This window comes from Echinops telfairi, unplaced genomic scaffold (assembly GCF_000313985.2).
Source record: "Echinops telfairi isolate 266 unplaced genomic scaffold, ASM31398v2 ScPeMD7_7424;HRSCAF=8462, whole genome shotgun sequence".
Lineage (NCBI taxonomy): Eukaryota > Metazoa > Chordata > Mammalia > Afrosoricida > Tenrecidae > Echinops > Echinops telfairi.
This window is the reverse complement of record NW_022111324.1, coordinates 6376078-6400652: the sequence shown is the minus strand read 5'-3', so window position 1 is coordinate 6400652 and position 24575 is coordinate 6376078. Positions and strand designations below refer to the sequence as shown.

The 24575-nt window shown below is 49.0% G+C and overlaps 1 protein-coding gene across 2 annotated transcripts in view; it reads right to left on the bottom strand.

The window, feature by feature from the left end:
* Positions 1–4678: 4678 nt before the first annotated feature.
* POGK (pogo transposable element derived with KRAB domain) overlaps positions 4679–24575 on the bottom strand; it is a 20229-nt gene continuing 332 nt past the window's right edge. Inside the window, exons 2-6 of one of the 2 annotated variants that reach the window (XM_045298072.1) lie at positions 23328–23461; positions 14203–14329; positions 13423–13521; positions 9883–11358; positions 4679–6504 (exon numbers count right to left, since the gene is read on the bottom strand). In XM_045298072.1, the coding sequence (XP_045154007.1) occupies positions 9896–11358; positions 13423–13521; positions 14203–14329; positions 23328–23459 (1821 nt within the window). In that variant the 5' untranslated portion in view covers positions 23460–23461 and the 3' untranslated portion in view covers positions 4679–6504; positions 9883–9895. Of the gene's footprint in view, positions 6505–9882; positions 11359–13422; positions 13522–14202; positions 14330–23327; positions 23462–24575 lie in introns of those variants that run through there. The other variant, XM_045298073.1, reaches the window with a different exon arrangement.

Sequence of the window (24575 nt, the reverse complement as noted above, 5' to 3'; positions counted from 1 at the left end):
AAGTGGAGAGGAAATGTTTTGAGAATGATGAGGGCAATGAATGTACAAATGCGCTTTACACAACTGATGTGTGTATGGATTGTGATAACAGTTGTATGAGCCCCTAATAAAATGATTAAAAATATATATATATGGTTAAATACCGGTAGCTGTGAATTTGATTTCCCAAATCTTTGGGGAGAAAACTTTTAATTTCTAAGGAATACATACATGCTTTCTAGTGAAATAGGAAATGCCCTGCTTTATGAAGTCTTGGTGGACTTTTCAAAAGAATGTAATAGACGAGAACGATTAAGCAGGTTCTCATCAAGGCATGCAATGTCTTCCTTTTGTCATATGTAGATTAGGATTAAAAAGAAACAGCTTAGTTTCAGTTCTTGGCACAAGTCTGAGAAGCTCTTCACAGACACTGGGGAAACAATTGTTTGTAAGGCTTGTTAGCGCTGGAACCAGTATCCGAGTTAGTATTTGGGTTACAGTTGGGCCTCACTGCTGTCCAGGAGAGGAGTGTGTTAGACTCCACAGTTCCGTAGATGGAGTCAGCCGGGAGCCTGGCTGTCTGGCTTCTCTGTGGTCTGCATTGAGTATTCAGGAGGGTGCATCTGAAAGTATCACTACTAGGCTTCCAGTGCATACTGTATGGATTTATGCCAAGTAGAATATGTGTAAGCATGCCGTGCGATCAGCGAATGGCTGCAGACAAGACAAGTTCTTTTCAGTAATAAACATGTCCCATTAGGATGCACCTGATAGAAAAGGCCCAGTCCAAACATGCGATTACTGAAATTCAGTTCAAAAGGTTGTGGCACCTGTTGTGGCGGGACTCTGAAGGGGTCATCGTGGTAGATTTTCTCGAAGGACACAGAACCATCGCAGGAACTGCTTCTGGAAGCACCGAGGGAAACGCAGAACTCCAGCAGTGAGACAGACCCGGGCAGGGAGCTGTGCCAGCATGACAGTGCGCCTGCTCCGTATTCCAGGGGGCGGGGCTGCCCGTGCGAATTTCACTGGGAACCTTTCCCCAGTCATCCTCCAGCCCCGACGAGCATTTTCAGACGTTTGTTTCCCAAACTCAGTTTGTAGGGCATGTGATCTGAGTGCGAGGATGACAGCACTGCAATTTTGACACGTAAAACAAGGACCACCACCTCGAGTAGCTTCACATTCTGATATTTTTAGTACCGGGTTCTATGATTTGTAACACATCCCTGGCCAATCAAACCCAGTGCTGTCGAGTCCACTGTGGCTGACTCATGGTGACCTATAGGACAGAGAAAGGCTGCTCCTTGGGCTTCCAAGGCTGTGACTGCTTCCGGCAGCAGACAGCCTCATCTTTCTCACAAGGAACAGCTAGCTGGTGGTTCAAATGGCTGACCTTGTGGTTAGCAGCGCAACACTTGACCTGCGGTGCCTCCAGGGCTCTTACTACTGCCTAGGGCCTGTTGAAACCCCTCTACCAGGCTGGTAGGCTTGGTGAGGTCACAGGAGAGCAGACTGCCCGTTCCATGCATTTCAGACTTACACTCTCAACTGCAGAGATTTGTTCGTTCTGCCAGTTTTTGTTAGAAAATAACTGAAACGATGAGATAGTGTTGAAAGCAGGACTAGGAGGTAGAAAAGTATGAAAATATTTTTAAGAGCGCCCTTGAAGAAACTTGAACTTCCTCCATTATACTCACCAAAGGCTGACTCCAATCTAGTACCATGGTCACCTGGAATCCTAGTGCCATCTCTTCTATTAGGTAAGGTTACTAAGATATCCTGGGCTGTATTAAACTTCATTTAAAAACATAATTGTTTCAATGAAGACATACGTGGATAGGAACCAGATTTCAAATTTAGAATAAAGTTGCTTTTTCCTGTATGGTTTTCAGTAGTAACTGCCGTTTAGCTACAAGGGTACCACTGCAAAACCTGGTTTGGTAAAGCTTGATTTCACTAGGAGCCCTGGTGGTAGAGTGGATTAAATACTAGGCTGCTAACCAAAAGGTTGGCAGTTCAAGCCCAGTAGCTGCTCCCAGGGAGACAGAAGAGGCTGGCTGTTCCCACAAAGATTTATAGCCCCAGAAACTCAAAGGAGCATTCGGCTCTCAGGCTGTCTCCATGCACATTGTGAACACCTTCGTTATTTACTGCTATAATCATCACAAGGCACGAAGCCCTTAGTCTCCCCATTGCCTTAAGTGCTTGGGATGTTACTGATCAGATTTCACAAAATTCTCTTCGAAATGTTTACTTTGACCATAGGTAACTGACTCAGAACCAAATGTGTCCAGAATATAAAGGGTAAGGAAACCTGGTTTGGGGGGTGGAGGGTGGGGTGTCAGACTTCTACGGTGTGGCTAAGTTAGCTCCTCAGCATCTAATTCTGAGAGCTGAAACAAGTTCATTCTTGGAGAGGTGACTACTGCTTATTCTAGTCTATGGACATGGAACCCCAGGTAGTACAAACGAAGCGAATGTCTGCAGCTTTGAGTCCAGCCAGTGGCAGACCAGAAGCCAGGCTTGGCAATCTACTCCAACCCACCTACGCCAGCCACTGAAGTCCCTGTGGAACACAGTTCACCTCTGACAATCATAATCAAGAGTCCACTCCATGGCAACTGTAGGTTGCTGTTGTGTGTGCCCTTGCTTCCAACTCAGCCACCCTCCAGGACAGAGAATTGTCCCATAAGGTTTCCCAGAGCTGATGGCCAGGGCCACCTTTCCCAAGAGTCATTGGTGAGTTTCGGTGCAAGGAGACCTAGCAGCTGAGCGCTTACCCGCTGCACCATTCTGGTTCCTATGTTAATTGGTACTCGTACGGATGGGATGTGATACATTGTCAAGGCTAATTTTACTGATCACTGAAAAAGCACACAATGAAAGGGCACCTAAGTTACCATACTTTTGTTTTTAAAGAAATTTATGAAAACAGGGTAGCCTATGTAAAAAATTAGAGTAACAATCTGAAGCACTGCAGAGGGATGAACCTGGAGGGCATTATGTTGAAATTACTCAAGCGCAAATAACTATTGTCTGAGACCACTATTATCAAGCCAAGAAAAGGTTTTCACACAAATACTCTGATGGTGCCAAGGGGTGGGAAGGAAAGGGAGAAAGGAAGTCCAGTGTGAGGGCAGGCAGGTGCTAACTTGGGTGAAGGGGAAGGGCGGCTAGGGGAAAACTGATGATGGTCTATATGGAAGACCCTGGGAGGTTTGCAAGAGTTAAAGGCAACAGAGGCCAATATGGTTTTTAAAGTACTCCTGAAATAGTGATGATCCATGGGCAGACTTGGATAGACACAGGCAGAACAGTGGGAAAGGGAGAATGGGAGTATGCTCATAAATACTATTTGAGAAGGAGCTGTGTTGGGCTGCCAATCACATGCCGTCAGAAGTTCAAGACCACCAAGTGCACTGCGGGAGAAAGCTGTGACTTTATATTCCCATTAAAAAAAAAAAAAATCTAGTCTTGTAACCCCTCCAGGGGCAGTTCTCAGTTCATAGGGTGACGATGAGTCAGAACTGACTTGAGAGCAGTGAATGGGGGTGGGGGGTGTTGGAACTCTGGGGGTATAACTATATTGGGCTGCTAGCCACAAGGTCAACACTTCAGAACTACCCACCCCTCCAAGGGAGAAAGGCAAGGGTTCCTACTCCTTTAACAGCCTTGGGAACCCAGAGGTAGTTCTACCCTGCCTTTAAGGGTCAGTCAGAATTGACTTGATGGCAGTGAGTTGGCCAACTTACCTATGGATGTAGTGAAGCGCGAAGGGGGAAAGTCACTGATACTCTTAAGAGATCACCAAACACCTTGAAGAAAAGTCCCGGGACCTTGTAGTTTACAAAGGTAATGATCAACCAAACTTTGGTGAGTAGCCATCTGAGGTACTAGGACTGAGACGCATGGAAATACCGGTTCACTGGGCTAAGAATGACCATGCAAGCATTTCTACAACCCGAGACCAGCACTAGATGGTTCCCTGCACCCACCACCAACTGCTCTGAAAGAAGGTCCTAGAAGAATGGGGGGAAAATGTGGGGCCAAACTCAAAATCACTGGAGACTGGTAGGGAGCCGGACGTGGCCTTTGCCCTTTGGGTGTGGAACCAAATCCCCTCTGTTGGGTTCTCCACGATTGTTTCATCAAAAGAGCAGCATTTACCCAAGAGCCAAGTTGAGAGGGTTAGGAGACTAGGAAGAGAAGCAGGAGACACAGGGAGGTGATCGTACATCCAAGAGGATTGCAATGGATGAGTTGAATCAGAATGTGTATGAAATGTCGGTGTGACCCTGATGTGCTCTGTAAACGATTTCACCTAATTCAAGTCCAAAGAGCCCAAACCAGCTAACTCTCTTCTATCCATCAACTTGTGTGCATGTTTTCACTCATTCTAGATTCATGCCCTTTGTGGAATTCCTCGAGATTTAGTGACGGGCCAAGCCTGAGAGCATTCAAACCATGATTCTCCTAAGCTTTTGATGCAAAATCCTTCCGCCTCACCTTAAGCAAGCCGATCTTAAAAGCACACACAAAAACCTTCCTCTCCTTTTCTCCAAAGATACTAACAGTATTTTCAATGCCATACCATGGACTTTTGTTTCGGGGTTTAACAGTTACCAAACCAGATTATTAGACAATACTGTGAAAAGTCACAATGCCAGCAGGTGAAGAACAAAACCACCAGAGCCTATTGTCTTTATTATCAAACTTTATTGTTGGGGTGAGTTCCTATCTACTGGAGAGTAAAACTACTGTCTCAATATGTGCTATAGTAACTCTAGGGTCATAGCCATTCTGCAATATAGTTGTATTGGGGCTCTAGTAGGCACAGTGTATAATTCAGGAGAGACTGAGCCCAGAAAAACCCTGACAGTAGAGCCATTCATCACTCTAGAAAGTTCCAGTGCTACGCAACCTGCAAGGCATTATCTATCAGTTGATGAGACTCAAGAAGTTGGTGGTGGAATCAAGGAGTCAAGCCCACTTTCTACTCTTTTCAGCAAGGTAACTATGGCTCCGACATAGGAACCGGAAATCAGGTCTTGTAAAATCCTTTAAGCTCCCAAGCAAATGAAGTAAGACAAAGAGGAAAGGGCTAGGAACGAAGGCAGTTGAGGATTAGGGAAAGCTGGAGGGAAGAGAGGTTTGTGAAATGGAAAGTGGGTGGTTTTCTGAGGTGGAGATGACCAACAATATAATACAGGCAAAAGCAAATGGGAGTAAAATATTAAAGTAGGTTCAGATACTAGAAGTTGAATGAAATCTCTCCCTTTGTGAGGCAGGGGACGGCTGGTTTAAAAAAAGAAAACCAGAAAGGCGAATTACTAACAAGGAAATGAGTACCTGAGTAGAAACTGGTCTTTCAAGATGCTGAGAACAGTTTGATGGTACAGAGGTGATCTGCATCTACAGGAAGTGGTTAGGGTAAGCTGCTGCTATGCAGATTTGCTACTGGAGTAACATTTCTAGCATTGGCTTTATCTATGGGGCATACTTTAGTAGCAGATAGTTTTGAGGGAATGTTTTTCTAACATTCCACTTATATGGGAATGCAAATGACTATTTAGTGTAAAAATTCAACATCCAATAGAGTAGAAGATACCAAGTCCTGAAATAGCTGTGGCCCAAAGCCCAAGCCCTCCCAACACCTTTGTGATGAAAATAGTAAAGAAATTAACAAGTATCAGATGAGTCCTATGGCCTCGCACCAAAGTAGACAGCAGATCATTTATGGTGACTTCTGCAGGCAGCCTGAGAACAGAGGAGCTGTGTATTAAATGCTGTCCTATCATTAAATATAAGGAGGGAAAAAAAGAGGAGGAGGGCATCAAACAAGACCCTAATAAAGTCTAGCTGCCGACCAGATTGGGAAGATAAATAAACAGCATGGTTTATTTTAACCTCCATCTTCCACACTAACCTAGTTTCTCTATAGAAAAAACACCTGCTGGCACCAGGCCAGTATGTCTTAATTTTGTTATGTTAGCATCTCCCAAAGAGAGATGTTAGTTTTTCCCAAAAAGGAGACGTGTTAATAGCAGGTGGACACACGCGAACCAACACAAGGTTTCTACAGAGCCTTCTCTGCAGTCTTAGTGTGAGAGCAAAGTCTACCTTTGGAAGCATTTTCAAAAGCAGGATACAACACTTGACGGGGGCTTTGTGCACACAGGACACCAGCAGAGCTGTGCCTGCTGATGAGTCTCTTGTTGATACTGAGCAGTCTCTTGGCAGGATCGTGCCTCCTATTTACAGGGTCCTTGGGATGGGTGGGCACGCAGGGACTCCTTCAAACCGAGTGAGGCAGACGCCGTTTCCTCTCTGGTGATCAGGATCCTAGATGCGTGTGACCTCGAGTGTGTGGGATTGGGCTGTGTCCCCAGGAGAGGAAGCACAGGCTGCTGTCCAAGCTCAAGCTGTTGGGGCACCACAGCCTTTTCCTGCTTTGCCCACTGCCAAGAATCTTCTAGAGGATTTTCTTCCCCAATATGGTAGCTGCCATCAACGTTGCTTTTGCTGGAAAAGAGACAAACCAAAGTATGAAATAATCTTTGGCTTGTGGATATATGTTTCAGCACGGGCAATAACCCCACCACGAAACAACCAGTCAGATTGCCAAAGGGAGCAGCAGCAGCAGCTTTGCTGTCATCTGTTGCCCGAGGCAACAAAGGGCAGAGAACGGCAAAAGCACCTGGTTGCTTTTAGATGTGAACCCTGTCATCGACTGTGTTTTGCATCAACAACTTGCCTTTCTCTGCTGACAGCTGGGCAGAAATGCCTAAGGATGCTCTTGTACAAGGAGAGGAAAAGGCACAAGGTAAAATGAGGGAAGGACAGAAGTTCATTCCAATTCAGAGGCTGGCAGGCAATGCAGGCAGTCAACCAGCCTGCGGAGAGGAGAGGTTAAATTCAAGGGGCAAAGTATACAATGGGCAAAAAACCCAAGGGACACAAGAAAAGAAGGTGGTTTGGGTGATTCTGCAAGACTCCCCTGGTTGTGCTGTAATTAAACTCACGGGTGTGCTTATAAAGGTTGAAATGGAATGAACAAAGGCCAAGATGAACTTTTCCTTTATATAAAAGTGCTGTACCCAATTATCAACATGGTTCGGTTCCAAAGACCAGGCCATTATGTGAAAATCAGTAGTCTGCGGAAAAAGGATGACATCTGATCACAAAATTGATGACTGCACCACTATCAATGCCAAACCACTGAACCATAGCCCAGCTCATTGGACACAACCTCAACTATCACGTTTAGGTTGTCTTGCACAAAGTAGTCTGATATATATATGGCTAGCGAGAGTTTTTAAGACATGGGTGCAGTTGACAATTAGAGACCTAACTAAACCAAAATGCACGGCCATCAAGCTGGTACTGGCTCCACAGGCCAGGAGAACACTGCTGCACAGTGTTTCTGAGTGCACATTGTTCCGAGAGCAGACAACCCCATCTTTCTCCCACAGAACAACTGGTGGGCTTCAACCACCTAGCTCTTGGTTAGTTGCCCAGTGTTGAGCCACTGTGACCTTAGGGCTCCTTAGAGAAATGAATAGGGTAAAATGAGTCCGCTTTCTCTCCTCGTATAAACCCTGTTGGTGGTGGGGTTCAATGTTTGGCTACTAACCAAAAGGTTGGCAGTTCAAATCCTCTAGCTGTTCCGCTGGAGAAAGACTGACTGCTCCTGCAAAGATTTAGTCTTGAAAACTCTGCATGGGGAGGGAGATCATTTAACTTGTCATTAGCTCCTCATACCTGGCCCTGCCCGAGCCTTCTTTTAAAGTTGCTTCTCTGAAATGCCCTGGCCTATTGCCTGTGTCCCTAAACTCCACTCATTCACCTACTCCTAGAAACACCGTTTTATTCTTTTTGGTGCAAAGACTCAATTTTAAAACTTGTGTTTCAGACATCTGCTGAGTGCCAAGAAATTATGCAACTGTCCACTCTACCTTTAGAGATTACTGTGAGAAAATGGTAGTTAACAAAGTGTGGTGAAGACACTAGATCAGGGGTCCTCAAATTTTTTAAACAGGGGGCTAGTTCACTGTCCCTCAGACCGTTGGAGGGCCGGACTATAGTAAAAAAAACAAAAAACAAAAACTATGAACAAATTCCTATGCACACTGCACATATCTTATTTTGAAGTAAAAAAGCAAAATGGGCAAAAACACCCTGCGGGCTAGATAAATGTCCTCAGCGGGCGTAGTTTAGGACGCCTGCACTAGATGGTGCCCAGCTATCAGAAAGAACAGTGTCTGGAGTCTTAAAGGCTTGTCTTCAAACAGCAGCCATCCATGTGAGGTGTCAACTACGTCTAACAACAGCCTGTGTGATCTAAGGATTATAAATATAATCCAAATTCAGAGGGCACAGTATCAGCTTAATTTTTGAACACCCAGTTTGGTTTGCAGCAGACTATAGGTCGGTGGTTCTCAAGCTGTGGGTTGCAACCCCTTTGGGGGTCGAACCACCCTTTCACAGGGGTTGCCCGATTCGTAACAGTAGCAAAATGACAAGTGATGAAGTAGCAACGAAAATAATTTTATGGTTGGGGGGTCACCACAACAAGAGGAACTAGATTAAAGGGTCACGGCATTAGAAAGGTTGAAAACCACTGCTATAGGTGAATGTGGAAGCCCAAAATCCACTTACAAGATCCCCACACAGATGTAGCCTCCATTGAATCCCCTCTGACTGTAGTCTAAAAACGGGAATAACAGACAGAACATTGTAAAGTTGATATGGCAGATGTAGTTAAAAATATAACACCTTATCATTTGATCTCCCTTTTGATCCAGTTTAAAATTGTTTCAGCTTTTAATACTTTCTGCTTTCTTTCCGATTGAGCTTTTCTGTTTTGTTTTCTGGGTGTTTGTTTCTTCACTTATTTGTTTTGATATTGCATAATTTTCTGAATATTAAATCCAGGACAGGCACATCTAGAGACAGTAACGGGGCTAGTAATTACCTAGGCGCATGGCAGGGGAGGGGGCGCGGGAAGCAAACGTTCTGGTAATGATCTCGGAACACTTCTGAATACGACTGAACTACTGAATTGTATGATATGTGAACCACATGACAATAAAACTATATTAAAAAACTACTGCTTCAAATAACTTGAATTCTCCAGAGAAAGGCAGGCAGAAGCAGGCTTTGCTCCCTCAGCCCAGAGGCCAGCTTACTATTCTCTCTGTACAGGCCCACCAGGCTGCACGCTGACTGGCCCTAAGCATTAAGTGTGAAAATTATTTCAGACAAAACTTTCTGTCAACTGAACAATGTCAATGAGCCTTCAGGCCCAAATCTTTTACAACGTTCAAGCCCTCAAATGAAAAGTTCTAGTCACTTGATTGACTACGAATTCTCCTGGGGTTCAGGTCCTGTAGAGCAAGCCCCACGCGAGTCCAGGTCATGGGAGTGTCTCATGTTGATGGTCTGCTCTCTACAAGAATACACTGCTGGCTACGGGAAACCTCAAAAATGGGGATAAACCAATTAAAAAATTGTATGTGGCACTCAACACATGCATCAATGAAGCGCGCGCACGCGCGCACACACACACACACCCACACCACAATTCTGACTCCTGGTCGGCCCCGCGTGCCAGAGTGGAACTACTTCGGCGGCTTTCCTGACCATGCTCTGTGGAAGCTGGCCGCCAGGCCTTTCTTCTCTACCGAATGCCACCAGGTGGGTTCAAATCACCAACCTATGGTTAGTAGCCAAGCACAAACCGCTGGCACCCGCCCCACGGCATCACTGTCAGCTAAGACAGGAAGTATACTGATAGGGCTTTCTCCTCCTGTAAAGAGAGTTACAGTCTCAGAAACCCACAGGGTCAGCTCTCCCCTGTCCTGCAGGGTCACTGTGAGCCGCATTCGGGGTTTGCCTCACCTCAACGCTCCGGTCAGTTGCTCTCGGCCATGCTCTCCACATCACACTCCCTGGGTGGCTCCATGCCTCCCGGCAGCTCACTCTCGATCTCCCACAGGACGTCATCCTCATCTTCCAGGTTGCTGGAGATGTGGCACCTCTTGAACCCTTGCACGATGGACTCACTGGGGATGCTATTCCAGGCCACCATGACCCATTCCAGGAAGAGGCCTAGGGGTGGCTTCTTGGCGTTCCCGGTTGGGCTCAGCGCCAGGTTCCCAGCCAGCAGCCAGTTGGAGTACTGGGCCCGCACGCTGTCGTTGAGCGGTTTGTAGACCACCACGTCGAGCACCTGCAGCTGCGAGGTCAGGCCCCCCGGGATGATGACCATGTCTGTGTTCATGCTCTCCATGGAGCTCTTCACAGAGTCGGTGGCGTGGCCCCGGAAGCCATTCAGGATCAGCATGCCTCGCTGCTTGGGCACTGCGCCAGTCCTCCGCCTCCACACTACCTCCAGCCAGTCCTGCATCAGCTCCTCGGTCATCCACCCGTACCGGTGGCAGCGGATTTCCATCCCGCTGGGGAATTTCCCAGGGGGGATGTACGTGCCCCTCAGAATGATGTATGGTGGGAGCTTCCTCCCGTCGGCCAAGACACCGAGCATGGCTGTGATTTTCAGTTTTTCCCTGCCCGGGGTCTTGACCAACACGGGCTTCCCGCCCTGGTTATCCACAGTCACCCGAGACGGCACCTCTAAGCAAATGGGAGTCTCATCTGCATTCCCCATCTGAGCAACCGAGTACTTATGGGTCCGCCGCAGCGCCAGCACGCTCCGCTGGTAGGTGATCAGCTTCTCGGTCAGGTCCTCTGGCAGGTGCTGCGGCATGGGCACTTTATGCCGCAGCGACAGGTCATACCTCCGCATCATCCTCCGACACCAGCCCAAGCTTGCCTTGAACCCTTTCTCGGGAATGTTCATCTCCTGGGCAATTTCGAGAGCTTTCAGCTGCATTGCCTCCCTGGTGATAGGGTCCCCCTTGGCCTGCATGTACCGGACGTACTCGGCCACACGCTGGTCCACCAGAGCAAACCTCCCATTCTTGGGGCCCCGGAAGGCCCGCCGCATTGCGTGGGCATTCTGTAGCTGTGGCTTGACTTTGCGCCAATCTCGGACGTTCTTCTCCAGCACCCCGAACTGCTTGGCAGCCTGGCAGTTGTTGGTGCTCTCAGCATACTCCACCACCATCAACTTGAACCCGGCGTCGTAACTGCGGCGCATGCCCCGGCTGAACTGAAACTTCCCGGCAAGGTCGTCGGCTGAGAGGTCGTACCCAGGGAAGCCCATGGCCATGTAGAAGGGGTAGCCCTCGCTCCACTCAGGCAGCTCGGCAAGGTCCCCAGGCAGACGCAGATGTGAGGGCGAGGTGCGGGGAAACTGGGAGGTAGCACTAGCGGAGCCCACCCAGTCTGGAGACTTCATGTCGGAGTCTTCGTTCTCTGGGAGACAAGCAGGAGGGAAAGAAGAATGCCCATAAGTAAAAAACAGGGTAAAACATGATTCCTGGCACCATGATTCCCACTAAACTCACTACAATCAGTGGATTTCAGCTCATAGCGATCCTATAGACCAGTCGACTGCCCTGTGGGTTTCCTAGACTGTAACTCTATGAGAGTAGAAAGCTCCATCTTTCTCCCGTGGAGCCGCTGGTGGTTTCTGACCTAGCAGGGAAGCAGCCTAACGATGACCTCACCATTCCACCAGATCTTAATTTGAAGTTCGTCAAAATAACCTCATAAAATGTTGTAAGTGCCATCGAGCTGGTTTTCAACTCCGTGACTCTCCATGAAAGCAGAACTGCCCCAGAGGGTTTTCCGTGCTGTGCTGCTCTGTACAGGAAGGAGCCCTGGTGGCTCAGTGGACTATGCATTGGGTCCACAGTTCAAATACACCAGTCACTCCCGAGAGAGAAAGACGAGACAGTGTGCTTCCGGGAAGACTTATTAAAATCTGGGAAACCCAAAGCAGCAGCTCTACTGTCTTTTAGGGTCATCATGAGCCAGAATCGACGTGATGGGAGTGAATTTGGTGTCTGTACATGAGCAGGTCCCCAGGTCTTGCTCCCATAGAACAGCTGGGTGGGCTCAAACCGCCAATCTTTCCATTTGCATGCAGGTGAGCATGTAACTGTTGCACCAACAGGTTTCTTTGAATAACAAGGTGCTTCTGCTTATGTCCTTACCTACATGCACTACGGTATTTAATGTTTACAAATCATCACGGTGTTTTTCACGAGTGAAGAAAATGAAGCTGCAGGGGCTAGTAATGCAACAGATAACCAAGCTGGAAAGTGGTAGTGCTGGGACCTAAAGCACAAGGCTTGCACCAAATAGTCATTTGGGGACTCTTAGGTAAAAAAAAACTTAAATGCACAAGAAGCCAAATATAGCCCACAATTCCACAAAATCCTAAGAGGTTTAGCGGGACCAGGTGGAGTGGTAGTTGGGCTGCGATCTGCAAGGCGAGCACTTTGAGACCACCAGGCGCTCCATGGAGGAGTCAGGCGTTCTCCACTTCGAGCCCGTCTTGGACCCTCACAGGGCACATCTGCCCTGCCTGCAGGGCTGCTACGAGTCTGCAACAACTCGATGGCACCGGGTTTGGATGTGGTTTGAGGAGCTGAATCATGACCCTTCCTGTAGCGGAAACAAGCCATCAGAAAACACCCCGGCTCTATAAAATTAAGCTTGTAGGCAGAAACGTGGCCTTGCATGCCAGTGTTAGAATAGCTCTATCAGACGGAGCAGGACCCAAACAATTTAACCAAAACTAAGATACCATCAATTGATAGGAAGTTCCTAAATGTGCAATAAAAAAAGGGGTGGGGGGAGCCACTACCTTAAGCTAGGCATGTCATCAAATATTAAGAGGCATTCAAGCACATTCAGAGATATTACATAGGCCTCGGGGGAGAGGGGACTTAGAGTTGATGGAACTCTGCTACCAGGCGGTTAGGATGCCCTCTGTGTCCCACTGCTGTTCTCCTAAGCACATTCCCAACACAGGGCAGCGTGGGGCTCATGGACTGGGCTGAGCATGTCCCACCACTGCTCCTGCATCTCCATGCAGGGTGAAGGGCGCCAGGGCAAAGAGGTGCGAAGGGGCTTCTTCGTGCCACTACTCCCTGGGGTGTGCGAGCACCAAGATGCCCTGTTGGCAAACGTGTGCTAGGCCCGATGCCAGCCAGGCTTCACTTCACTTCACACCAAGCCTACAGGTGAGGACTCCCTAAGGTCACAGGGCATTAGAAAATGGGAAACGTTGAAAGCCCATACTCTTTCTGCCTCCCCTTTGGAACCCGCCACACCCAAACCCGAACTCACTGCCAGTGACCCCATAGGATGGGGCAGCATGGTCCCTGTGGGTGTGGGAGGCTGAATGTCTTTAGGGGAGCAGCTTGGGGGGGTCCAACTGCTGAATGACTCCCGTGAGCAGCCCGACCCATGACCCCACTTCACAAGGCTCGCACTTGGATGGACGCGGGACTGACTTGAGACCATTACCTGCGAAGGCTCCTCTCTGGAGCGGCCACTCTTTGCGTTTCTGAGACTCCTCCTCCCCTTCCAGTCGTGTGATCATGTCTGGCTTAGGGAATGGGAATTCTGCTCACAGGAAATAAAACAGCACTGATTACTCTCCTGGAGCCAAGCTGCCAACCCAGTCTACGTTACGGAAGGATCGTCCTGACCACCGCCACCGTCTTGGTCTTCTCAACACAGAGACTTGTGAGAGGAAGGGAGAGATGGGCAAGGGACGGCCAGGAAGAGGCCTGGCACAAATCACTGCGGGTGCAGCCAGTTCCAGCAAACACGTGGGAACCTGTGCGAGCCAACTGGTAACACGCTTCCCAGTGCATACATCCTTAGATGCCTGACAGGCCCCTGGGGAGGGGCGCAAGGGTTCTTTGAGGGGATGCCCCCAGCTTCTGCGGCCAATCTGACAGCAACCAAGCTGCCTCCACCCTTAGGACACTCGAAGCACAGACCCAGCCTGTGGTGTCGTCGTTGCTCAGGTTAGTTTTCTCAGCATCTTTAGTTTTATGAATGCCTGGATGCAGTGATGGGAGTTTGAGGGTGGGACACGTTGCTGACACGGAAGGAAGCTGCAGTTACAGCCTGCCTGCCCAAATGAACAACAGGCACTCCAATAGAAATGGGCACGAAGTGGACAGAGTCCAAGGGAAGGAGAGAGGGCAGTTTGGCTAGACCAGGGAACACAGACAGAGAAACACTTCCCTGGGCTCGGCGGGCGCACCCAGGAAACAAAGGAAAACAAAGGTTTACCCAAGGACAGGACAGTTTCGTAATTCATCCTCATGACTTCCCGGTAGAGGGCCTTTTGTTGCTCCGTCAAAACTTCCCATTCCTCATCGGAAAAATAGATGGCCACCTCATCGAACAGGGCTGGGACCTGGAACAGCGAACAGGCCATTCTCAGCAGCAGGCACATGCAGACACTGATGCGCAGCATGGGCAGGACAGGACCCGAAACCACCTGACCCAGCCCTGCAGCTTACAGGTCACCTCGCACTGATGTGGCAGCCAGTGGAAAAGGGGACCAGGACACAAGTCTCCCTCCAACACAGCAGGCTGCACCCCTCAGTTCCTGGATAAGGAATGCAGCAGCCAGAGAAGAAAACCCTCCCTGACAGACCCAGCAGGGCGCTGGCACCTTCCTCTCCTGTACTCCCAAGTCTAGAGAAGGTAACCACACACCCATCCCAACCCACTCACCGCAGCCCTGCACTCTCCCTTACCAGACCCCCAAGACGTCCAGATCCCGGTGGGTGTGGGAGGGGCCTGGTTTCCGTGGTAAAGAGGGCACCAATACTTGACATGAAGTTGGCTTCCTAGGATACGCTCAGGGGGCTTAGTGGGGTAGTGGCTTATGCGCTGGACTGTTCACCCCAAGACCAGTAGTTTGATCTCTGCTGGTGAACAGACTGTCCACACCCATAAAACATACAGCCTCAGAAATCCCGAAGCAGGTCTACTCTGTCCCACAGGGTCACTGTGAGACACACGCCACTCAATGGCAGTGAGTTAACAGTTGAGGGCAGGGGCACCTGGCTGGCTGATATGTCTGAGAAGCTTTTATTTCTGTCAGGCAGGTGTCACTCATGGTGCGGGATTCAAGTCAAAGAATGGTCATGGAACCCGAAGGCACCCGGGGAAGAAAGTGAGGGATGGGGCTCTCCTTGGCCCTGCCGGGCTAGAGCACAGGCAGTAGAGAAGGCTGATTAGATTAGACCTTCCGTTCATGTAACTCGAGGCTACAGCAAGAGCTTATGTCCCTGCTTAGACCGGGTTGGCAGAAAGCCCACGGACACCCCTTTTCCCACAGAGAACACTCTACTTCAGCAGTTCTCAATCTGTGGGTCGCGACCACTTTGGAGGTCGAACAATCCTTTCACTGGGGTTGCCTAAGACCATCGGAAAATACATTATTTCCGGTGGTCTTAGGAACTGAGAAACCACTGCTCTGTCTCCAGGCGACTGCCCACATGCAGATCTGCCCACCTACAGGTACCCAGTGTAACAACTGTTACCCATGCTATGCCATGCGTCAAGACAAAATTTCATTTATTTGTAATTAGAAATATTTCACAATATATTTTTTGTGATGAATCACTATGCTTTAATGATGTTCAATTTGTTAACAATGAAAATACATCCTGCATATCAGATATTTATATTACGATTAACAGTAGCAAAACTAGTTATCAAGTAGCAACGAAAATAATTTTATGGTTCCACAACATGAAGAAATGTATTAAAGGGTCGTGTCACTAGGAAGGTTGAGAACCACTGCTCTATTCCCTTTCCCTGCTAAAGCAGGCGGTCACCCAAACTAGCCTCTGCTTGTTTAGTAAACAGTTGTTTTCCTTTAAACTTTACCTTCTTTCGGTCATGGAAACTCCTGCTACAAAGCCCAACATTCTGGCTCTTGTGCCCTCTAGGGCACAAGAGAACGGCCCCTTGGTTTCTAGCCTCCTCTCTCTGGTGCCAAGCAGCTGGTGGGCTTGAACTGCTAACCTTGTGGTTAACAGGCTGACGTGTACACCATTCTGCCACCAGGGTTCCTAGTAGTTAGGAAATCATGTTTCTGTTTGGCTCCTTTGTCTTTTCACTTTCAGACGTTTTCCCAGAGCTGGACGCCAGGTGATGGTAAGCATGCGCATGCTCAGAAAGTCACTCAGGGTCTGTACTACCCGCCGACTCTTCATGTCAGCCACCCATCTGTACACAAACTTGTCTTTCCTCCCTCCCTCCCCAGCATCTGACATTTAAACACAAACCAGATGCCACCGAGTTGATTTTGGCACAGAGCTACCCCCATGTGCCAGGATGCAACCATGCTCCCAAGGGTTTTCAGTGGCTGGCATTTTTTTTGGGGGGGGACGTAATCTGGAAGCCCTTTTCATGGCACTTCTGAGTGGACTCAACCTCTGACCTTTGATTTAGGGAATACTTATTACAGCTAGTGCTATACCGCCTTCATTTGTTCCCGTCGCTTGTGTGGAGGAAAACGAGTCTTGTCTAATCAGGGAGTAAACGGGCCCAGTGATGCTGCATTTCCCACTGGGAGCCAAATGGCTATCTAACAGCAGGGCTGAGATTTGGATGTGCCACAGCCTTCCCAGCCCTAAGGTTCCTGTTCTTACACAGAACCCAGTGGCGTCCCTGGACAAACTACTGACACTCCCAGGTCTCCACACACCTCCTCTCATGGCCTCAGGTTTCGTGCGCAGTCTGGGCCAGGCCAACAGCCACTCACCTCCTAAGGGTCCTGCTTCCCAGAAGGCCCAGCTCAACCTGTGCGGGGTGACCACCTTCAAATCCCACAATGCCCTAGGCTCAACAATGGAGTGGCACTTAGCATATATTCTCCTTTTTGCTCACTTGTTTGTTTCCTCCATCAGAATGGAAGCTCATGGAGGGTAAAACCTGAGCTCTGTTTCCCTAAATTAACTTCTCTACCTCTTGGAGATAGTGTAAACCAAGCCCCCACCCACCCCCACCCCACCCACCCACACAAACAAAACCCCAACCCAGTACTAGGGAGTTAATTCTGACTCACAGAAATGACAGTATAAAGCAGCCTCATTGTTCTTCAGAGAAGGAGTAGCTGTTTGTGGGTTTGAACCATCGGCCCAGTGGGTAGCAGCCAAACTCTTTACCTGCTGCACTACAGGGCTGCAACTGTAGATAGTAGTTGTGGGAAAAAACGAGGGTGAGCTAAAAAGGACTGCTACAAAAACGGTAAAACTTTTATTACACACAAGCAGCACAATGTGAAGACACTGTTTCTGGACATGTCTGCCATCTAGGGGCACACACTTCAGGAGACAGCAATCTCTCTAACCGTCCCCAACAAATTCCGTGCTGTTCCACTGAACACTATGTAAAAAGGGCAGTTTTGTACACACAAGGGACTCAAACCACATTCCTTCTGAGTGTGGGAACTAGAACTAGGAAGAGAGTGTATTCAGACAAATGCTCAACGCTCATATTTAAGAGTCTGGGAGGCAGACTCTGGTGAAGAGGGCCTTGGTATTGATGGGTTGGAGATGCATCCCAGTCACATTCTCATAACCAAAGCTTTCCCCCCAAATTTCCCCCGTCATCACGACAATTTTAAGGTACTGCTTCCAAGCACAAGGGTGCTACTTTATATGCTTGAAAGTTATCTGCCATCAAGAGCAATCGGACCCTATTATCTGTCCTACTCCTAGTAGGGCCCACTCCTTTCTGCTAAGGATCATAGATTGTTCCTCTGGAGAACAGCTCAGGGACACTTAAGGTCACGCCAGCTCAGAGCCAACTAAGGTTAAGCTGCCACCTTAACTCTAAACCCACCCATCTTGTTACATAAGTACCTTCCTGTTGCGTGTATGGTATCCCAGCATGCTCCCTGTTACACGTATGCCATTAATGCAGTGATTCTCAACCTTCCTAATGTTGTGACCCTTTAATATAGTTTCTAATGTTATGCTGACCCCCCCCCACCATAAAATTATTTTTGTTGCTACCTCATAACTATCGTTTTGCTACTGTTATTAGTTGGGCGACCCCTGTGAAAGGGTCACGACCCACAGGTTGAGAACCGCTGCTCTCATACAACCCCTTCCTGTTATGTACGTGTATGAGCTGGCTTGCTAGCTCCTGCCATGAGAAGAGGTGCGCCTTTGCACGTCTTGTCTGATGTCTCTTTAAATTACCCTTCAAGTACACAACCGTGACCCATTCAGTTGTGGAGAACAGTCCCCCACAAGTGTTCGTTGAGTTTGGGGAACAAAAAGAAGCCTGAAGGTAAGATCAGGGCTGGAGGGCAGATGGCACGAGGTTCCCAGTGCAATTTGGAGGACAGCCCTTACTAACCTGCAAGAATAAGCGGGTACATTACACATTATGCTTTGCCGAGATCAGAAAGAAGGAAATACCCACTACCACTCTACAAACACCACTGCAGCTTTCTTAATCTTCTCATCAACCCCCCAGTGATTGTTCTGCATCCCATGTGGCAATCTATCAAAATTACCTCTTTGGAATACCAAAAGAAAATAAAACCAGTTGCTGTAGCCTTCTGAGCCTTAAATTGAACTGGCTCCAAAGCCATTATTTTAACTGGATTTTTTTTTTTTTTTTGAAGGCAGCCCAAGGAGGCTCAATGAAACCAAACTCACTGCTATCAAATTGATACCAACTCAGTGACCCTATAGGACCAGGTAGAACTGTCCGTGAGTTCTGGAGACTAACTCTTTACAGACGTAGAAAGCCCTTTCTCCCAGAGTGGCTGATGGTTTTGAACTGCTGATCCTGTGGATCGCATCCCCAAGAGTAACCACGTCACCACTATGAGACTACCCACGCTCCTAATGAAACTAAACCATGTGTACTACTGAGAGAACCTGTCTGTGGCCACCCATGGTTTGCAAGGGCACGTTTAAAGACATTTTGTTGGAAATAAACCCACATACATGTGAACGAGAACCCCGGTAGCGATACGTTTTGAATCTAAGGCAATATTGTCTGGATTTCCCTGATCTTGTTTCACACGGAACAGGTTCACGTAACATTACATTTTCTCTGTCACAAAACTGAGCTTACTCTTTGGAGCAAGAAGAGATACAAATCCTTAAGTTGTAAAACACCAGGGCCGGTCTCTAGGTTTTCCTCAGACTGTCACCGACTGGGGAGGCTCGTCAGCCCAGGAATTTTCCATCGCACCTGCACTCGCTCCACAGGCTTTTCAACAACTCTCTTTTTGCCCTTTTCTCTCCCCAGGAAGTTCCAGATCAGGGCCATATCTATTTGTAGTCCCTCTACCTTTGCTGAATAAAATTGACGCAGGCCTGGCTATGCCCCACCCTTCAGAGGGGCTGTCAATACTGAGGCTAGACAGGGAACCAAACCGAGCAGTCATGTCAGCTTTGAACCACAGCAGCCCCCCCAATGGAGTATGGCCGCCTCAGGGACTTTCCAAGCTATAGATAATCTTTACAGCCAACTGCCTCACCTTCGTCCCATAGAACAACTGGTGGGCTCGAACCACACAACTTGCAGTTAGCAGCTGAGCACTTTAACCACTGCACCACCTTCACACCCCCTAGGCTAGTAGAACTAGCAAGAGGCACAAGGCTGGGAGCCAGTGTGGGATTCACTGTCTTCCATTTATGACAGAGCTCCGGAGGCTCTTCAAACAAGTCCGCATTATGCTCTAGAGGCATGCAGCACAGTGGCTCAGCCATTCTCCTCACAGCAGCCCTCTGTGTGAAATCAAGCCAGCCTTCAGCCAGGTCCTGCTATGCAGGCCTTCCCTGGCTCCACAGAGGCCTTTTATCTGACTGAGCGCTGCAGAAGGTAAACAGGGCAGCTCAGGGCAAAATGGAGAAGCCAGCCAGCCAGCTGGGGTCCAACTCCCAGCACCCCTTTCTTGGCCTTGCAGGTGGGTGCTCCCAATTCTTGCTCCCCTCCCCTCAGAAGATCAAAGACCCATCAGAGACGACGTGTTATTCCCTTAGTGTGCAAGCACTGCTTGGCTCTGCTCAGGAAGTGCGCATTCCAGCACTGTCATAAGTGCTTTCACATTCCTTGGTCTCACTGAAGCCTCCCAACCACGCAGTGGGAAGCAGGGAGCTCAGGGCTAGAGAGGCTACGCTGGTAGGATCCCTGCTTGGTGCCAAGCACTGTGCCAGGAAGTATTACCTCGCTGCCTTTTAAAAATAAATCAGGTTTGGGGGGGTGGGGCGCGAATAACAGAAATGCAGGTGAAGGGAGACAATGGACAGTGCAAAATATGAAATAATATATGAATGATCAAGGATTCACGAGGGTGGGGAAGGGAGGGGGGGAAAGAGGAGCTGATACCAAGGGTTCAAGTAGAAAGAAAATTGTTTTAGAAATGTTGAGGGCAACATATGTACAAGTGTGCTTAATACAACTGAATGATGGATTGTCATAAGATTTGTAAGAGACCCCAATAAAATGATTAATGATTAATAATAAAAAGAAAGAAACCAGGGGTATAGGTATTACTACCACCCTCCAGCCGCTCCAAGAGAGAAAGGTGAGGCTTACCTGCCCCTGTAAAAGATTTTCAGCTTTGGACACCCTATATAGGGTTGCTATCAGTTAGAATCAACTTGATGGTGGTGAATTTTGTTGTTTTGACCTCACTTTTATGGGTAGTCAGAGAGCTATAAAGTCTGACTCCAAAGCCTGAGATTCCTCCCAGGCAATTTAAAGTGTCAGCATGGTGGTTGTGAGTACTTAAAAAAAAAAAAAGTAAGTTGCCTTCTTGTCCACTGTGACTCAGGCAATCCTGTGTGTTAGCAGCTGCACAGGATTTCCACGGGCTAATCTCCCCAAAATCACCAGGCCTTTCTTCTGAGGTGCCACTGGGTAGACTCGACCTCCAACTCTCAGTAAGAGCTGGAGCATGTTAACCATTTGCACTATCCCAGGACTCCGTTGCGAGAACCTTTGGCTTCCCTTGGAAAGATGAACTGAGATGCGATTCCTCAGAGCTATTCAGGAAAGAGCCCCGACTCCTCAGTGCAGACCACCCTGGACAGATGGCCCTCCCGGCCTCCATACTTCGCCTCCTTCTCCGTTTCTCTTCCCCGTGGATGCTCAGTTCCAGCTTGGTGAACCAATAATTCTGAGATCCGGTTTCCCTTCACAGTACTTTTTGCTTGAGCAACCCCTCCCCTTGGTTGATTCCTCTCATGACTAAAACCAAAAACCACGAATCTGCCCTCTACTCCAACTCCCGCAACCCTCTAGGGAGGAGGAGAACGCTCCCATCTTCATGGTAGTAGCCAGCCTGGTCTTTTCTCCTTCAGAGCAGCTGGCCAGTTCAAACTGCTGATCAGCATGCCACCCACTCCGCCACCAGGGCTCCTGCTTCCTTTCCCTCACCTCTACTTGACATTTTATTTCTATTCCAATTCTGAGAAATTTCATCCTAAAACATAGTATGATGGTTATGCTGAATTATGAGTGCATCTAGAAATAATTTCACCTGCCCTAGATTCACACTCTAGAGCAGGGTTTCTCAGCCTCAGCACCAGCACTAGCACTACGGACATGTTATTAGATTGGATAGAACTGTCTCGGGACCTGTCTTGGACATTACAACATGGTTAGTAGCATCCCTGGCCTTGAATCATTAAATGACAGCAGGATTACCACTCCAAGCCATGACGAAAAATGCCTCCAGGTACCACCAATTGCCCTCTTGGAGGTAAAATTGCTCCCCGCTGATACCACTGTTCTAAGTGGTAAGTGCCTGGTGGCACAATGGTTAAGGCTTGACTAACTGAAAATCCGAGAGCAGGAACCCATGCAGCCACTATGTGGGAGAAAAGACCTGGCCACCTGCAGGGACCCTAAAGACTCTCTGTAGCCAAGAAAAGAAAACCCCAAGTGGCAGTTCTACCCAGACACACATGGGACCTGAGCGGAGATCAACTCAGTGGTACCCAGCAGGAGACTAGAGCCATGACCAGCCTCTCCACTCCTGGCTACCGTTTCCTGAGCTGACCTTCAGCATTGGGCTCTACACCCAACTGCCAATCAGCTATTACTTCTCTGACTTCCTTACGAGACTAGCAATTCCACAAGAGCAGGGGTCTTGCCTCCACAGTACCCAGCACCAGGTCTGCTGATGGCTAGCAGGGCAGCAGATTCCCCTCCTCCGGAGGCCACCAATGCTAAATCCCCAACCTATTCAAGCTCCTCAGTTACATTTCTTCCTTCCCAACTTCAGCCATCACCGCCCTGCTCTTTTCTCTTGGCTTCAACCCTCAGAAAGCCTCCTTTACAGCCAGTCTGCCAAGGCTCTCAGCTCATCCAGACACCTCCTGCTGGGCACCTTGGCCCAGCCCAGGGTGTCTATTGCTCCAGTCCAGAGGGGACAGGGAAGCCTTCCCTCTTGTCAGAACTGGCAAGGAGAAAGCAATGGCAGAGACAAAGGCAGAGTGGTCTCCATGGCGGAGTGGCGAGCCCTGGTCTATGTTAGCTTTCCTTTTTTTTAAATTGAGGGGCAGTATACAAAGCAAAATGCACTACTGAGCTGTAGCTCAGAAGCACTGGCTAAGAAGCAATGTCAGCATACAGGTGTGTCTCTGGGGCTAAGCATCTCCCTGCTGCCCCATTCCTCCATCTGGCAGGGATCCAGCCTGGATGGTTTGGAACAAGCACTTCAAGGGGTATGGCCTTGGTAAGAACCAAAGATGGCATTAATACTCCCATTACTACACACAGTGAGTACCGGAAAAGAATGCCAACCTGTTGCTTATTTAAAATGTTTGTTACTCATGTCCAGTTATCAAGAAGCCCTTTAACTACTCTGCGTAACTATAGCTATTATTTTACTTTATCACACAATTCTGGTATAAATCTCTATTTTCCCCGATGCCCACCATATCCCAATCTTTGAACCTGGCCCAGCCAGCACTGCAGCTCCGCTGCGTGAATTATTTATTGGAGATGCTCACACAGAACCAAGTGTCTGAGGCTCGCAAAGCTCTCCTCACACCAGCTCAACACCCCAAGTCTTATGCGAAACGATCCTCTTTGCCTAACAGTCAGTTGGCAGCATCTGCTTGGCACCTACAATGTGCCTGGCTCTGAGCAGGGCTCAGGGCATTCAGCAAGGGAAACAGGACTTCCAACCTTTCCAGGATAAGCTATGTGGATTGGGAGGGCTGATTCCATAACCAGCATTCTTCCTGCTTTGAAAGCCACAGGGCTCTTTACTCAGGAATGCTAACATACCCAGCAGGGCTATTTTTTCTTTTTTTTAAACTTCCTCTTTTGCTCCAGGAGACTCCATCAGCCTGCAGAGCCTGCAGGATCCTAAGCTTGGTCCTCTACCTGTGTGCCGTGAACCCCACACTTACCCATCCACCCTCCGAGCAGATTCGCACTTTCTGCATATCCACGTGGCCATCCTCCAGTTTCCGGCTCTGAATCTCCTCTTCCTCCTCCTCCTCCTTTAAGGTCAAATTGAGGGGGTAGGCTGTGGACTCCATCTCTGTAAGGAAGATTCAGTTCAGAAACTTCAGGTGTCAGCACGAGCTCTGTAAAGCCCGTAAGGGAGGCTCACGATCCACAAACCTCCACCAACCGCAGCAGGCACGGATTTGGCAGAGCTGGGATGGACGCAGGGGTTAGTCAGGCCTGGGGAGGATGGGCTACCCGGGAAGCACCAGGAAGTTGGAAGGCAACCTATTTGATTATGATAAGTGGGGCTGTGGGTAGAGAAGAGATCAGACAACCTACAAATATTTAAAAAGCTATTTGTGGAAGAGAGGCCAGGCTGGTTTTGCAGGGACCAAAGGACAGAAGTGAGGCAGACAAGAGGCTTAAGCACGAAATTATAAGGCAGAACTTCCTTCCTCACAGTCAGTGCCATGGAATCAGCTGCAAGCTATGGGTGTTGACTTACTAGCACTGAAGGTGGCTGACAGAGAGGGCGCATTTCCCCAACTGGGTTGTTAACCAGGGGAAAGATAAGCAGGCTGGAGGGTGGCTGGCTCGGAAGACCCGCACTGGGCTTTGCGGACAACAGCAAATTCGAATGTCCGCTCTACAAGCCGGTTCCGATGGAAGCCTCTGCAAGCCAAGGAGTCCGTGACAGAGCCAACGCTTGAGCACTCCTGGGCCCCCCACCCTGGCCACGAAATGACTCGGTGCCTTCGGGCCACAAATGCTCCTGTCGGCTGGCTCGCAGACCAGTACAAAGGGCCGTGCTCCTGCCCTCTAGGGGCCCGGGTAATTCCTCGGTGCGGAGTGAGTGTGCATCTTGTAGGCTGCGTCCTCCAGAGGCTCCAAAGAAAAGATCTCCCCGGAGTTCTAAGTCAGCTCCTTCAGTATTTCCAAAAGACAAGCGCAAACGCGGCAGGGAGTGATCTGGGGCGGATGGGGCTGGCTTCGGACTCGCGGGAGCTGGGGCCCAAAACTTGGCCACCGCCTCCCAGGCAGGGGGTGGGAAGGAGCGACGCACCCCGGGCTTGTGGGTCCGCAGCCTGGGGCCTGCAGCGAGGGCCGCCGCCCGTTTACTCCCCGGAGCCCCGCCCGCGCAGCCGCCGCGCCCCCAGGCGCGCTTGGATCGCTCCAGCCATCTTGTCCCATTTCCCTTTCTCCGC